The sequence below is a fragment of the Delphinapterus leucas genome, chromosome 11 (genome assembly GCF_059928025.1).
Source record: "Delphinapterus leucas isolate spDelLeu-1000000601 "Yukka" chromosome 11, BTC_Dleu_Yukka2, whole genome shotgun sequence".
In the NCBI taxonomy this organism is placed as follows: Eukaryota; Metazoa; Chordata; class Mammalia; order Artiodactyla; family Monodontidae; genus Delphinapterus; species Delphinapterus leucas.
Window position 1 is genome coordinate 35,942,041 of NC_143139.1, and position 15,704 is coordinate 35,957,744.

Genomic DNA, 15,704 nt, shown 5'->3' on the forward strand with positions numbered 1-15,704 from the left:
TGTACGTGTTCCCTGCATCTTTGCTAATATTAGGTATTAATAACTACCTTCTGTCAATTTGATAATTAAAAATGATATATCAATTCTGGTTTTCCTTTTATGCAAATTTAGGGTTCACTTTCTAGGTTAGAGTTTATTTGTAGTTGATTACTGGTTTGCTAAACACTCAGCTTGTGAGATGTTGAGAAGAGATAGAAGTCTAGGGGTCCCTCTTTCTTAGTCTTGCATTCTAAGGCAATCTCAGGCTTTTTGCTCTGTGTATATATGACAAGCTGCTGTAATAGAGTTTTCCTGTTATTGTGTGCTAAATACATTCTTAGTAGTTAAACTTTCACAAACCCTTACTCACAACTCAAAAATCCAAAAAGTGCTAGAAAAAAATGTTTTTGGTAATTCATGTTACAGAACGGGACAGATCTGTTGAAAAAAACATGACTTCAACCCACATGAGACTACTTAAATTTTTTATTCATCCCACTTAGAGTGTTCACATTTTTGGCTGCAAAACATGACCGTGGTTGGGTAAGAGGTACTGTCCCAGACCCCACTGAGGGTGCATAGTAATATACAATATATACAGATAAGAATTATTTTCTTTTTGAATCCTGAAAAGTTCTGAATTCTGAAACACAAACATTTTGGCATCAAAGGTTTTGGATAAGGGAATGTGGACCTATAGTGTTTTTTCCCTTGTATTTCTATGTTCCCATACCTCCTAGGCTTTAAAAACTGATTGTGAAATCAGGACTACTCTGGCCTTGAGTTTAAAGACAATAGAAATTTAAGTGTGGTATCTTCTTTCATCCCCAGACATGTATAATCACTATAATCTGGAAACTGACAGATCAGTGACTAGGGCCACGTTTCAGCTGAGCCAATAGCCATCTTCAAACTCAGGGTGGTGTTCCACTAGGAACTCTGGGGGTCTTAAGAGACTTGAACCAATTGGACTGCTGAGTGATAGTGACAGCGTTGCAAGATGTTGTTGGAACATACTTCTATAATTAATACTATTTGTCCTTTATAGAACATCAACTCTCTTAGCCAAGTTTTTAAAAAACAATACCAAATTGGTAAAATTAAATAAAAATTAGTCTTCAGTTTTAAGATTGATTATTGTTCATGTTATTAAATCTAAAATTTTCAAAATATGTTTGTTAAAATGGTAAAGGTTGCAGAATTGAAAAAGCTGACTCAAATTCATGTGGAATTGCAGGGGGCCCTGAATAGCCAAAACAATTTTGAAAAAGAACAAAATTGGAGGATTTACATTTACTGATTTCAAAACTTACCAGAGAGCTGCTACAGAAATCAGAAGTGTGTGATACTAGCACATGGATAAACATATAGACCAACAGAATAGAACTGAGAGTTCAGAAACTGGCCAGAAATGGCCAATTGATTTTTGAAAAAGGTGCCAAGTACACTCAATGTGGAAAGAAGAGGCTTTTTTTTTTTAACAAATGTTGTTTTGACGGCTGGATTTCCATATGCCAAAGGAATGCAGTCGGACCCCAACCTCACATCACATATAAAAGTTAACTAAGGGCTTCCCTGGTGGCACAGTGGTTGGGAGTCCGCCTGCTGATGCAGGGAACACAGGTTCGTGCCCCGGTCCGGGAGGATCCCACGTGTCGCGGAGCGGCTGGGCCGGTGAGCCATGGCCGCTGAGCCTGCGCGTCCGGAGCCTGTGCTCCGCAGCGGGAGAGGCCGCGGCAGTGGGAGGCCCGCGTACCAAAAAAAAAAAAAAAAAAAAAAAAGTTAACTAAAAATGGGTCAAAAACCTAGATATGAGAGCCAAAACCATAAAACTGTTAGGAGAACATAGAGGTAAACCTTTATGACCTTGGACTTGGCAGTGGATTCTTAGATATAACACCAAAAGTATGGACAACAAAAACAAAATAGATAAATTGGACTTTATCAAAATAAAAACTTTAGTGCAACAAAGGATATTATCAAGAAAGTGAAAAGAATAACAGTGGGAGAAACATTAGGAAATAATATATCTGATACGGCTTTAATATCCAGAATAATAAAGAACTACAACTCAACAAAAAGACAAACGATCCAGGTAAAAAATGAGCAAAGGACTTGAGTAGACCTTTCTCCAAAGAAGGTCTGCAAATGGTCAGTAGCACATGCTCAGCATCATCTGTCATCAGGGAGATGCAAATCAAAACCACAACACCATTTCACACCTACTAGGATGGCTAGAAGTTTTTTAAAAACAGAAAATTACAAGCATTGGCGAAGATATGGAGAAATTGACACACTCATACATTGCCGATGGGAGTGTAAAATGGTGCAGCCTCTGCGGAAAACAATTTGGTGGTTCCTCAAAAGGCTAAACGTCGAAATCCTGCATGACTCAGCAATTCCACTCCTAGGTATATACACAGAAGCACTGAAAACAGAGGCTCTAAAACAGTTACGGATACATACGTATACACCATTGTTCACTGTAGTATTATTCACAATAGCCGAAAGGTAGAAACAATCCAAGTGTTCCATCAACAGAGGAGTGGATAAACAATATGTGGTATATGCTTACAATGGAGTGTTATTCAGCCAGAAAAAGGAATGAAGTTCTGATACACAATACAACATGGATGAACCTTGACATCATTATGCCAAGTGAGGCAAAAGGACAAATAGGATGTGACTCCATTTATATGAAATATCTAGAATAGGCAAATTCATAGAGACCGAAAGTAGATTAGAGGTTACTATGAATTAGCAGGAGGAGGAAATGAGGAGTTATTGCTTAATGGTTACAGAGTCTCTGGGGTGATTTAAAAAAAAAATTTTGGAAACAGTGGTTATGGTTGTACAACATTGTGAACAGAATTAGTGCCACCAAATTGTACACTTAAGAATGATTTAAATGGCAACTTTTATGATTTATATATGTTACTATAATAACTTTTTTAGATGAAAAGGAACTAATGAATTCAGTTAGCATCTGGTAGGTTTGTGATATATATTGTGCTTTTCTATAAAAGTATTAGTTGGGCTTCCCTGGTGCTGCAGTGGTTGAGAGTCCGCCTGCCACTGCAGGGGACACGGGTTCGTGCCCCGGTCCGGGAAGATCCCCCTTGCCGCGGAGCGACTGGGCCCATGAGCCATGGCCGCTGAGCCTGCGCGGCCGGAGCCTGTGCTCCGCAACGGGAGAGGCCACAACAGTGAGAGAGGCCCGCGTACCCTGCCCCCCACCCCCCAAAAAAAAGTATTAGCTAATGTGGTTGGTATATTAAAGTGAATAATGTGAGTTCAAAAAGAGACATGTTTAACTTCCAGGGATACTTTTGGAGCTGAATTATTGAGGGAAGTTTGTGGGAATAGGGAAAGGCTAATAAGAGGAAAACAGCACTAAACGTCACTGGGAATGTAACAAGATGGAGAAAATTGTGTTTACTGAAGCTCTTCTCGGGGCTAGTATTGTTATTTGTGGATGGTAGAAATCCTTAGAGTTGCCACTTGGGGTAGGGCTGGGAGGGTGAGATGCCCAAGGGACTCACCAAGCTGTCCGCCTTTCCTTCTGCTGTGAAGTCTTCGGTGCTGCAGGTAGGAAATGTTCCTGCCTGATGCGTTGCTGGAGCAGTCGGCAGGGTGGAGGGGAAGCAGAGCCTCTCCTTTTTGTAAATATTGTCCAAGCATTTGAAGACTATTATCTTGAAGGGACACTTTACTATTGGCCTGTTTTGTATGTGGACATATCCCAGTGTGACCCAATGCAATATATTTCTGGAAATATAAAAACTCTCTTATTATTACATAGGTAATTAAATTCATTCTGAGAAATTGAGCATTAGTAACTTTTCTAGAGTGACAGAGCATTTATAATTCATTCCGTCATTTATTCGCTCATGTACGGAGCATCCATAATATGCTAGGTATTACTTCAGGTTCTGAGGAAACAGAATAAATTAAGACAGTGACTTGCCCTCTAGGAGCTCCGGGACCAAGTGGAGAAGAAAAGCAAGTCATGACCATACAGTGTGATAAAGGGGATGGACATGTATGTTTTTTCCAGATTTTATCTTCTTGGAGGTGAGCAGTTTGTGAGAGAGTAACTACTATGTGATTATTTGGGACTCTGTTCCATATAAGCTGCAAAGTTATTTATAATAATCACTAATTTTTATTTATTTTCCACACTCTAACCAGAAGACCAACTGAAAATACTATATTTTAATAACTAATAATGCAACAGTTCAGTGTTTGGACACCTTTCATAGTGATATGACAGGTTTTACTAGACCTGCAAAGTGCTATAAGAATGTGAGATTGAGGCAACTAACTTAACCTGGTACGTAAATGGTGACATTGAAAAAAAAATTTAAAGAAAGGGTAAAATGGTGGTGAGGGGAGGTGCATTCCAGGTAGAATGTACTAAGGATAAGATTGAATATAAAAAGGATAAAACTTGGTGACTGACCAAATATCAAGAGTGGGGGAATGAGAAAAGTCAAAAATGGCCCCAGCTGAATCAATGCTAATACATTAATCAAAAATGGCCCCAGGTTGAATCAATGCTAATACATTAATCAAGAAGGCAGATACAACAGGGGGCACCTTTGAAACCAGGCAGTTTTTACCATAATGTAGGGAAAATATTTATATTCTAAATTACTTGAAGGGTAGTACTGGGTCCTAGTCATGAGTCCAAAAAAAAAAGGGAAGAAAATGTTCTTACCCTAACAAATTTGACATATTCATAAGTGCTTTTTTCCTTCTTCCCACTTTAGCTGTTTTTTTCACTTCCAGAAATATGAGAGAGAGAGCACACTTTTGTATTTCTGAAGATGGGAAAAACAGAACTCTAAAAGAAACCATCAAATTCAATTTGGAATTTGCATTCCCGGAATGATTAGAGGAGAATGCCACAGTTTAGTTTATATGTCAGTAGCAAGCTGTGGTAAGAGACTGATCCATCCAGATTCAGAAAAGTGAAGAAACATTTCCTGATTCACATTTCTTTTCATTGAAAGTAGTAGCCAGCAGTGCTTAGGCCACTGAGGTCATTCAAAAATATTTGCTGAATTAATGTTATCTTTTTCTATGTTTAAATTCATTTTCTTATAAAAAGAATGAATGGTAGGGATAGTCAAGGTAAAAAGTCAGAGGGAAAAATGGGTGCCTAACAAGGTAAAGGATGCCAAAATTTATTAAAGAATGAAGTTTTTAAAAGAAGTACCCAATAGTTATACAGTACTTAACAGTCTTCGAGTCACTTTTATATATGTGTCAGTTAATTTATTCTCCACTTTCTGATGTAGGTATTATAATCCACATTTTAATGATGAGGAAACTGAGACTTAGGGTTGAGTGATGTGCCTGAAGCCACAGGGTTATACTGCGTAGAGGTCTTATGAATCAAGTCCACTGCCCTGGGTGGTAAAACACAGCCGTCTTAACCTTGAAAGGAACTCTCCTGTCTTTGTGTTTTATATTTCATTATTAACTTTATTTTCATTAATAATGACTCTTTGGACCCATTTTAGAATCACATTTAATATTACAGGGCCTATAATCTTTAAGTTTACAGCCTTTGGATAATAGGGAAAATCGATTTTCCCCTTCCCATCACCAAACTACAGTGGATCCTGTAAAACTGAAGCCAGAGAAAGAGACACTGGAACCTGGAGACCAAATACGATATCATAGGGTGATGCGACATGTGGGGTATAGGCTTAGCCTTAGGTGGTGTGGGGAGTGAGACTGGGCAGGCCCACATGATATCTGGAAATTACGGAGTGACAGGAAATGGTGGTCCAAGTGTGTGGTTGCTTTAAAAATAGTGGCTGGTGAGTGCCAGGTTATTCAGGTTAAACATTAGATATATGCTGAGATCCAGTTTTCAGAGACTTCTAGTCCAGTGGGAGAAGAGAGGTATAGGTATAGGTATAGGATGCTTGGCAGATCACTAGACGTCCTGCCCAATCTGGATATGTGAACATATCTTCATTCCTAAGGCAATATGGGCCATTCTTTTAACACTTCTTTAATTGTACATTCACTAGATCATGGGATTCCTGAGGACAGTTTCTATACCCTCTTCATCACCTAGCTCCATCCTTAGCATGTGAATATCTTTAGCCACTTGTCAGAATATTGTATTTGTTTTTTTATTTTGTGGAGCTTTTCCATTAATTCTTCTAATTGTGAGTACTATACCAATAAATTTCACTGCATTTTTTTTTCATTATTTGTTTTTCAGGATGTGTTAGTCTATTGTTAATACTTTTCTGACTTACAGTGCTATTTTAATTCATTACCAAGTTACATTTAGCATCAGGGGACCCCTTGGAATTATTTAGAGCAGCTTAGGAGACATTAGTGAATTCAAAAAGATGTCCAGTTTTGGAGTCAGATTCAGACTGCCATTGTATCACTTCTAGTGGTTGACTTCAGGCAACTAATGATATCTAATTTTTCATCATCTGTGAAAACGAGGATACAAAGAAGATTAAGTAAGATCAGACCTTTAGAAGTGCCAGGCATGTTATAACACCCTCAGGAAATTTCTGTTTACATTTCTTCATGTCACAATATGATATGATTATGTTCTATATACGTGAACTTAATTTATATTTAGATAGTGTTTTATTTTTTTAACATGATTTTGAATTGTCATTTGTATTCTTTGCACAACCTGTAAGATAACCAGGGAAAGTAATTTTATAACTAGTTTCAGATAAACTGAGAATAGGTCATTGCTCAGGATCATGCAACTAAGTTGCAGATCAACCCAATCAAGATCCCTTAATCCATGCACAGTGCCCTTTGCACCAGGCCATGGTCTGTTTTTACCTGCTGTCTCTCATATACTTGCTATGCCGCTGACCATTTCATTCACAGCCAGTCACCATAAAGAAGACGTCATTTGGACCCAATGACCTGCCATACTGATGCTGTAAGTTAGATATAGTGTGGATGCCTAATTCTGATTACTTTTATTGCTGGGCACTGCTTATCAGGCAGTCTTTGGGCCTTACCCATGACGTTCCCGAGAGGTCATTTTGTGTTTTCTGATGGATAATAGGTTATCCAAGTTATAAAATGTAGATGATGGCTCTTTTTATTGCCCATTTTAGGTAAATCTCAATCATTTTTGCTGTAGAAGTTACCTCTCCATTTTGCAGTTGGGATGATTTCCATTTCTAATTGATAGACAAGTAATCATGTGAACTGTAACTTTCTGGTGAGGTTTCTACTGTTCTCTTATTAACTCATTAATGTGACTGGACTTCTAGACATTTCTATTGGGGCCTTCATGTATGTCAGAACTAGTACCACCAATGACTTTATTCCTTTAATCTTACTATAGTAACTGCATTGATAAAGTTTTAAAAATATTGTTTCTATTTCTTTCATTTTAAACTAATTGTTATGTGATTAATTACTATTAAATTTATGAAAAGTAAATAGTGAGTTTCTTTTGACCAAAGCCTCAATTATTTGAGTTTTGCCTATAGTAAACCAGTTGACATATTTGTATACAGTGTTTTCTTTGGTATTCCTACAATACTCCATTAGTCTGTCTGGCCTAGCACTTACTAATTATCCTCAAAATAGGATTTATCATGTCTCAAATTCCTTTCCTCAAGAAGAGGGAACTTTGTCTGGTTCTTCTTGGTATTCCCAGGGCCTAAGAACACAGTGACTGTGCAAAATATGTATAAACTAGGCAATGAATGTTTGTTGAACCTGACTTCCAGTTGAACTTTCACATTGCATCCATACAAAATTATATCAACATGTCAGGACCAAAGATTTTTCACTGAATAAACAGTTTTCAGTTCTCTCAGCAGCTTTGTGATGAACAGATAACATAGAGGTACCACATGCTTTTTATATTCCAAGTGCCAAAATTAAATGAGCTAATCATGGTGTCATTCAAGGTGGTACTTCTGTAGTATAAATGAGGTATTACGGCAATATGAAAAATGCATTTCAAAATATTACATTTTAAAATGACTTACATAAAGAAGAAAATTAAATGAACATTTTTTGCCTTTTTAGAATCTTTTTCCTGATTCTGCAGCTATTTTAATAAAAAGCCCTCAAAGTGTCACCTAGATTTTGACTATTTTATTTTTGCTGAGAAATGAACTTTTTCAACTGTGTTAGATTACCAGAAATGAGAATATCAAACAGTAACTGGAGCCCCTCAGTAGGGAAGTATAATTATCATATTAGCATCATAAACCATTTGCTTCTCAGTACTGTATTAGGTAATGAGAGCAACAGCTGCAGCTTTGTTCTACCTGGATGATGTTTCAATTAAGCCATTTCTGTTTTATTCACTCAAATTTACAGGTTCTACTTTGTGTTGACATTAACCAGTGAATCTATTAGTTTCCATTACCAACAGAATAACTAAAATTATAAATAGTTCTATATTTTCTCTCACAAATCCTGTCAAGCTGCATAGATGCCTTTAATTTGATAGAACATCTGGGCAATACATCTTCTTTCTCCTCTGTGTTTAGGCAAAATTTGTACTTTCTTTTTTTTTTTTTTTTTTTTTTTTTTGCGGTACGCGGGCCTCTCACTGTTGTGGCTCCCGTTGTGGAGCACAGGCTCCGGACACGCAGGCTCAGCGGCCATGGCTCACGGGCCCAGCCGCTCCGCGGAACGTGGGATCTTCCCAGACCGGGGCACGAACCCATGTCCCCTGCATCGGCAGGCGGACTCTCAACCACTGCGCCACAAGGGAAGCCCTGTACTTTCTTAAGCTTACCCTTTCATTAAAAAAAAAAAAAAAAAATGTCAACAACAGCAGCTCTGTCCCATCTGTTGACCCCAGATACATAATAGGTAAATTGGGCATCTCTTTCTAAAGGAATCCAGATAAGATGCAAAAGTCAAGTCACTCCATCAGGTTTACAGTACTTGTTTAAAAAAATACCTGCAGTATTATGTTTCTCTGACTTGCTAGTTCTACCAGGAAAAAAAAAGTGAATCATAAGCACCACAGATACAATTTCATCAGTGTCTATCTTACTGCTATAAAAAGGTCTTTTCTTCTTACCTGTAAACCAAGCTGCAAAACACCAATTGAAAACCCACCCTCACAGCCACTAGTATAGACACATTTTAGCAAGTTTTAAAGGTGGTCTGCAAGAATGTAAAATTATCTTGGACAACTTGTTCTGATGTTGGAATAACCAGTTTATTACAATTCCCTGAGTGTAACAGACTATGCAGTACTTGCTGAATGTAACAGACTGTGTAGTACGTGCTGTCGCGCCCTGGTCCCTGGAGTTCTCAGGGGCAAGCACCTTAATTTCGGCTCTGGTCACAGCTCTGCAAGCCATGGCTCACCTCATCTCTTTCCTGTTTCTGCTTTGGTTCACGTTTAGGGGTCCCGTGATGAACTCAGTTTTTCAGAAGCATTAGAATCACTTGTCTGTGTTCTTTTCTACTGGCACTTGCTTGCAGTTCATAGGCTTACAGTGATGTGAGTTTAGTGGGCAAGATTCTGAGTGAACCTAAAGTCTAGTCCAGATATTGGGATGTTTCTTAGTGATGTGCCAAACCTAAATAGCTGAGTCGTTGGCTGATAGTTTGGTTTTGTTAAACAATCACTTAGAGATCTCATAACTCTCACCTATACATACCCAGCTTTCTTTGGGGCCACTGAAGGGAATTTTTCTGGATTGATAGGAACCCAGTCTCTTCTTTCACGAAAGCCTCTAATGGATTAAAAAAAAATTAATATGCAATTAAAAAGTCACTACAAAGCTAACATCACACTTCATAAAATTAAAAGTAATTTACCATAACTTAATGCTTATTCCATACTCAATCTTCCTAGTTTTGATAAATACAAACAAACCTTCCATCCCTAGTTTTGATAAAAGCAAACCTTTATAGCTGGTTTGTTCAAGTTAAGATCCAGCTGAGTACCACATATAGCTGATGGTTGTTGTGATATGGTGATTTGTAATAAGAAATATATATTTGTTTTTCCTTGGTTTGTGTCACAGAGCTCCTTTTTTATTTATTTATTTTTAAAATTATTATTATTTTTTGGCCATACCTCGCAGCTTGTGGGGTTTTAGTTCTCCAAACAGGGATTGGAGCAGTGAGGAGTGTGGAGCCTTAACCACTGGACCGCCAGGGAATTCCCACAGAGCTCCTTTTTTTTAAAACTCTTGGGATTTCCAACATGCTGAGAGGGATAAAGATGCCCTTTGTTATGTTAATGAGGTGCTTGGACAGCCCCTAGGCAACCAAAGGAGCGGGGCTGGCTGCCCAGGGAACCCACCAAGTGATTAGAGGGTAGAAATTTTCGGTCCCACCCCCCTGATCCCCGGGGTAGGGGAGAGGGGCAAATTGAATCAATTACCGATGGCCACTGATCGTCAATCAGTCATGCCTCTGTAATGAAGCCTCCATAAAAACCCAAAAGGACAGGGTTTGGAGAGCTTCAGGTTGGTGAGCAGGTGGAGTTGTGGGGAGAGCAGGGCACCTGGAGAGGGCATGGAAGCTCTGCACCTCTCCCCACACACCTTGCCCCTGTACCTCCTCATCTGGCTGTGCATCTGTATCCTTTATAACAGAGGACCCTAACCTTTTTGGCATCGGGGACCGGTTTCGTGGAAGACAGTTTTTCCACAGATGTGGGAGGGGCGGGGGATGGTTTCGGGATGATCCAAGGGCATTACATTTATTGTGCGCTTTATTTCTATTATTATTACATTGTAATATATAATGAAATAATTATACAACTCGCCATAATGCAGAATCAGTGGGAGCCCTGAGCTTGTTTTCCTGCAACTAGATGGTCCCATCTGGGGGTGATGGGAGACAGTGACACCCAAAGTGTGTTGCTTATATCCAGTCTACTCTGTAAGATGCAGCTTAATCGTCACTTGCCACTCACTGATAGAATTTTGATATGAGTCTACAAGCAATTGATTATGGTCTCTGTGCAGTCAAACCTCTCTGCTAATGATAATCTGTATTTGCAGCCGCTCCCCAGTGCTGGTATCACCGCCTCAGCTCCACCTCAGATCATCAGGCATTAGATTCTCATAAGGAGAGTGCAGCCTAGATCCCTCGCATGCGCAGCTCACGGTAGGGTTTGCATTCCTATGAGAATCTAATGCCGCCGCTGATCTGACAGGAGGCGGAGCTCAGGCGGTAATGTGAGCGATGGGGAGTGGCTGTAAATACAGATGAAGCTTGGCTCGCTCACCTGCCCGCCACTCACCTCCTGCTGTGCAGCCCGGTTCCTAACAGGCCAGGCACCGGTACCAGTCCGTGGTCCGGGGGTTGGGGACCCCTGCTTTATATAACATCCTTTATACTAAACTGGTAAATGTAATAAATGTTTCTCTGAGTTCTGTGAGCCACTCTAACAAATTAATTGAGCCTGAGGAGAGGGTGGTGGGAACCTCCAATTTATAGCCAGTTAGTCAGAAGCACAGGTGACAACATGGACTTCCAATTGGCATCTGAAATGGGGGCAGTCTTGAGCCCATAAACTGTGGAATCTGATGCTGCCTTCAGGTAGCTCGTGTCAAAATTGAATTAATTGTTCAGTTGTGTGGGAAAAAACACACATTGGAGTTCTGTTCCGTAGGGCTCTTTAAATCTCTAACAGTCTACCTTTTTCATGTCATTGATTTGTTGAAGAGGCTGGACCTGTTGATAAATGAGAATATTTATTTAAATTTATTTAAATGCTTAATAATATTTAACTATGTAAGTTTATTTAACTAAGAACATTTTTCTACATGGCCAAAATTACGTGGTTATACTTATCGATATTAATATAACCCAACACTTAATCAGTATTCAAATTTTCTCAGTTTGCTTTTAAGTCTTTTATATCTGGATTGTTTAAACCAGGATCCAGCCCAGAACCACACATGGTTGTTTTGTTCTCTTGGTGTCTTTTAATCTGGAACAGTCCCTTTTATTCACATCAGGAACGTGTTTACAAGAGGAGACTAGTGTCTTGCAGAACAACCCACCTTCTGGATTTGGTTCCTTTATCCCTCTAACACTGTGCTGCCCAGTGTAGTAACCACTGGTCCCATGATGTTATTGAGCTTTTGAAATGTGGCTAGTCCAAATTGAGATGTGTTGTGAGTATAAGAATACCCCCCAGATGTAAAATAGTTCACTAATAATTTTTTATATTGAATACACACATGTTGAAATGATAATCTGGGTATATCAGGTTAAATAAATCTTACTACTAAAAATAATTTTACCTATTTCTCTTTCTTAATGTAGCTACTAGAATATTTTGTTTGGCTCCCAGTATATTTCTGTTAGATAGTGCCAGTCAACAGATTTTAAAACGGAAAATTACTACCCTAAAATGACTCCACATCAGTTCTCTGACATGTGGAAGAAAAAAGAACATCAATAGGCTAAAGTGTTCCTGAGCTGGAATTTTATAACATTTAGTTGCCGTGTCCTTCCATGTAGAAGCTAAGTGATTTTCCATGGTAGATCTAGCCTTAGAGCATTTTAGGACCTGATATCCTACAAGTGTGGCATTGTCCAGTAGATGAAATAGCTGCTGAAGATTTTGAGTGTCCTGATTTCCAAAAGCCTGTCAACCTGTAAGTGTGCCACAGATGCTAAAAATAGTTAAGCCAATGCTGCTGACTTAAAAGCAAAAAACAGTATGCGAGCCAACGGAAGGTCATGCTCATTTATTTATTCGTGTTTTTGTTTCTTTTCAGTTTTGGAAAACCTTGAACAGACAATTGTCTCCGGTTTTGGATCACTGGAAAGTCAGCAGGATTTCCGAACCCCGGAGTTTGTGAGTACTACCACTCTATCTTAAATTTGTATCAGTTAGCTAGAGGTTTCTCACAAAGTGGAGAAAGAGGGTTTTTTGTTTTGTTTTGTTTTTAAATAAGCTCTTGCCTTCAGTGCCTCTAGATCTGGCACAGGCCTCGCTGTTAGGACTCTGTGTGCAGAGCTCTCATCCTCTGGGGAGCACGTTCCTGAACTACAGTGTCCTGGCATCATGCACTGTAAGCTTGCTCTTCACGCTGCTTGTAATAGCAAATGGGAACTTGTTCTGCAGTAAAATAGCACTGTGTGTCTGAAACTCCCCCTTTATTCATTGATGCCCTTGCTACCAGTTTCTGCTGTCAAAAACTCTGGAAACCAGTCTCTACTGAGCACATCCAGGTACACTGACCAGTCCAATTCCTTTTTCATTCTGGAGCCTCAGTAACACAACCTATATGGGTACATCTTGTAGGGCTAGGGATATTCTATTGGTTGTTTCTGCTAAGAAGGGAACTAAGTGCTCTCACTAAATTAGACTCATTAAAGATTAGCCATGGTTCCTACCCTCAAGGAATTAAAAATCTTATTAGATGCTACTGTGATTTTATTAATGCCTTGTTTAAAGAAAATTAAGCACATAGGATGCCTGGTGGAGAATGTCCTTACTAAATAGATTTTATATTAGGCTTATTTGAAGAGGGTGATGGGAAGAAGTATGTCTCTAATTCCTATACCATGTTATTGCACCAGATGTGTAAGGAAAGCATGCCAGGATCCACCTAGATTTACTGATTTTTGCGCCCTGCTGCAAATGTCTTGTCTACCAACTTAGCAATGGAAAAATCTTTTTTTAATTTTCAAAGTATGATGTATAGTCACCACTCCAGTAATCGGCAGAGCACAATTATATTATTGATAGCGGAAAAAAAACAACAATGAAAAACCACCTCATTATGTGCTTTCCCTCTTCTCACACACTCTTTATGGATTGTCCCCTCAATTCAGCCAAGAGTAAGGAAACTAGGCAGGTCTCTGGACTGAAAAGGGATGGCACATGAGACTCTATCCACAATGCCATTTTATTTCAAAGTGTGGGACTCCTGTGGTGTACTAGCAGATTGCCTACTGTGAAAATCACTTGGATATAATGGAAGGACATAGTATTCAATGACTTCTCTATTATATTCAGTGAGATTTTCAGTGAAGCAAAATTGTGAATGCTCACCAGTATTCCTGCATCTTAAAGTAACAGAGCAGTTTTGTGTTTTTTTTCTGACTTCTGCTGTTACAGCCCCAAAGTAGAATTGACACAGATATTTCACGTTTGAGTATGATACTGGTACAGACTCATGGAGCTGACCTTTTTCTGTTTTGTTATTTTCTAACTGCTTTTTTTTTTTTTAATAGCTTTACTTATTTTGGCTGCCTTGGGTCTTTGTTGCTGTGCGAGGGCTGCTCTTTGTTGTGGTGCGTAGGCTTCTCACTGTGGTGGCTTCTCTTGTTGCGGAGCAGGGCCTCTAGCTGCATGGGCTTCAGTAGTTGTGGCACATGGGCTCAGTAGTTGTGGCATGCGGGCTCTAGAGTGCAGGCTCAGTAGTTGTGGCACACGGGCTTAGTTGCTCTGAGGCATGTGGGATCTTCCCGGACCAGGGCTCAAACCCGTGTCCCTTGCACTCGCAGGTGGATTCTTAACCACTGTGCCACCAGGGAAGCCCTGATGCTGAAATTGTTAATCACAGTTTCCTTATTTGTGTGGTTGATATCAGATCTCTATATCCTGGCTATTATCTTTCTCTAATTATGTGTTCATATCATATTCAGGGAGGAATCTGTGATTTTCTTGTGCTTTGTAAATTTTCACACATCTGATGATCATTGCCTGCCACATCTTTGTGTAGCACGTACATAGCTGCTTGTGTTTTCTTGTCAGCATCACAGTAGCCCATGTACTCCCAGTTCCATAGTAAACATGTATTTCCCGAGCTGTCTCCATGGTAAACAAACAGGAGGTATAGAAGCTGCCTTGAGAATAGGGGACTCAGGGGACTCAGGCCTGATATTTAAGGGAAGCCTTTTTTGTAGGCAGAAAGTTACAGCATCGGTCAGAATGGGTGGCTGCAGTTGGGGAGGTGGCGGATTGGGCACATGCCAGGACAGAGTCAGCTAAGTTGATCCAAACCAAAATCTTAAATTAGAAACAGGGACACCGGTACAAAACTGGGAGCAAAAAGAGCCCCCCAAAATAAAAAATAAATTATGTATGTGCCAAAAAAAAAAAAAAAAAGAGCCCAAAGGCAAAGCAAAATTGGAAACAGAAAAGAGAGAGAAGAATAAAAGGAACTGGATAATCAGCCTTCTGTTCTTCTCCGGGTGGCATTTCGGAAGGTCCAGCCGCAGTTTGCTGAGTTGGACTGAAAAAAAGCAAGGCATAGACCATGTTTACTCAGGCCTTATCCTCAAATAGTTCAGATTTTAGAAGGATGAAGAGCCCAGTGTTTTTGTACAGAATGTATTTATATAGTTTTGTCTTTATATAGTATTTATATAGTTATATAGTTTGGCCAAGAGGGAGGACAAAATCCTTATCATTATTAGTTTGTTTCCTTCAGAATTTGTTTTTCTTTCGTTTGAAACAAGGCCTGAGAGCAGTGCTCCTTATGGCATGATAAGTACATTAAAGGTTTCCTTCCCAGTTCAGGTGTGCAGTGTGACTAGTCAGACAAAGTATTGCCGTGTAGTCTACATAAATCACGGGTAAAGAAATGCTGTTGTGAATCCCTCATGTGCCTGCAGACAGCGGCCATCTTGCAGGGCAGAGTTTGTCCCGTGATCACGTGTTGCCCCTCCCCACTGTCTGCTCCACTCTGTGGGCTGAAGTGGGTGAGTTTAGCCAAACCACGCTGACATGTTAAAAGGTGAATGAAGACGTG

General features: G+C 39.5%; 1 protein-coding gene across 7 annotated transcripts in view; it reads left to right on the plus strand.

Annotated features, from left to right (window-relative positions):
* The window catches only part of ANO6 (anoctamin 6), a 214,594-nt gene that overhangs the window by 70,341 nt on the left and 128,549 nt on the right, over nt 1–15,704 (plus strand). For 6 of the 7 annotated variants that reach the window (XM_089920570.1, XM_089920569.1, XM_022572395.3 and 3 more), the window contains one exon: nt 12,717–12,796. In XM_089920570.1, coding sequence (XP_089776696.1) covers nt 12,717–12,796 — 80 coding nt within the window. Of the gene's footprint in view, nt 1–1,275; nt 4,054–12,716; nt 12,797–15,704 lie in introns of those variants that run through there. The other variant, XM_022572398.3, reaches the window with a different exon arrangement.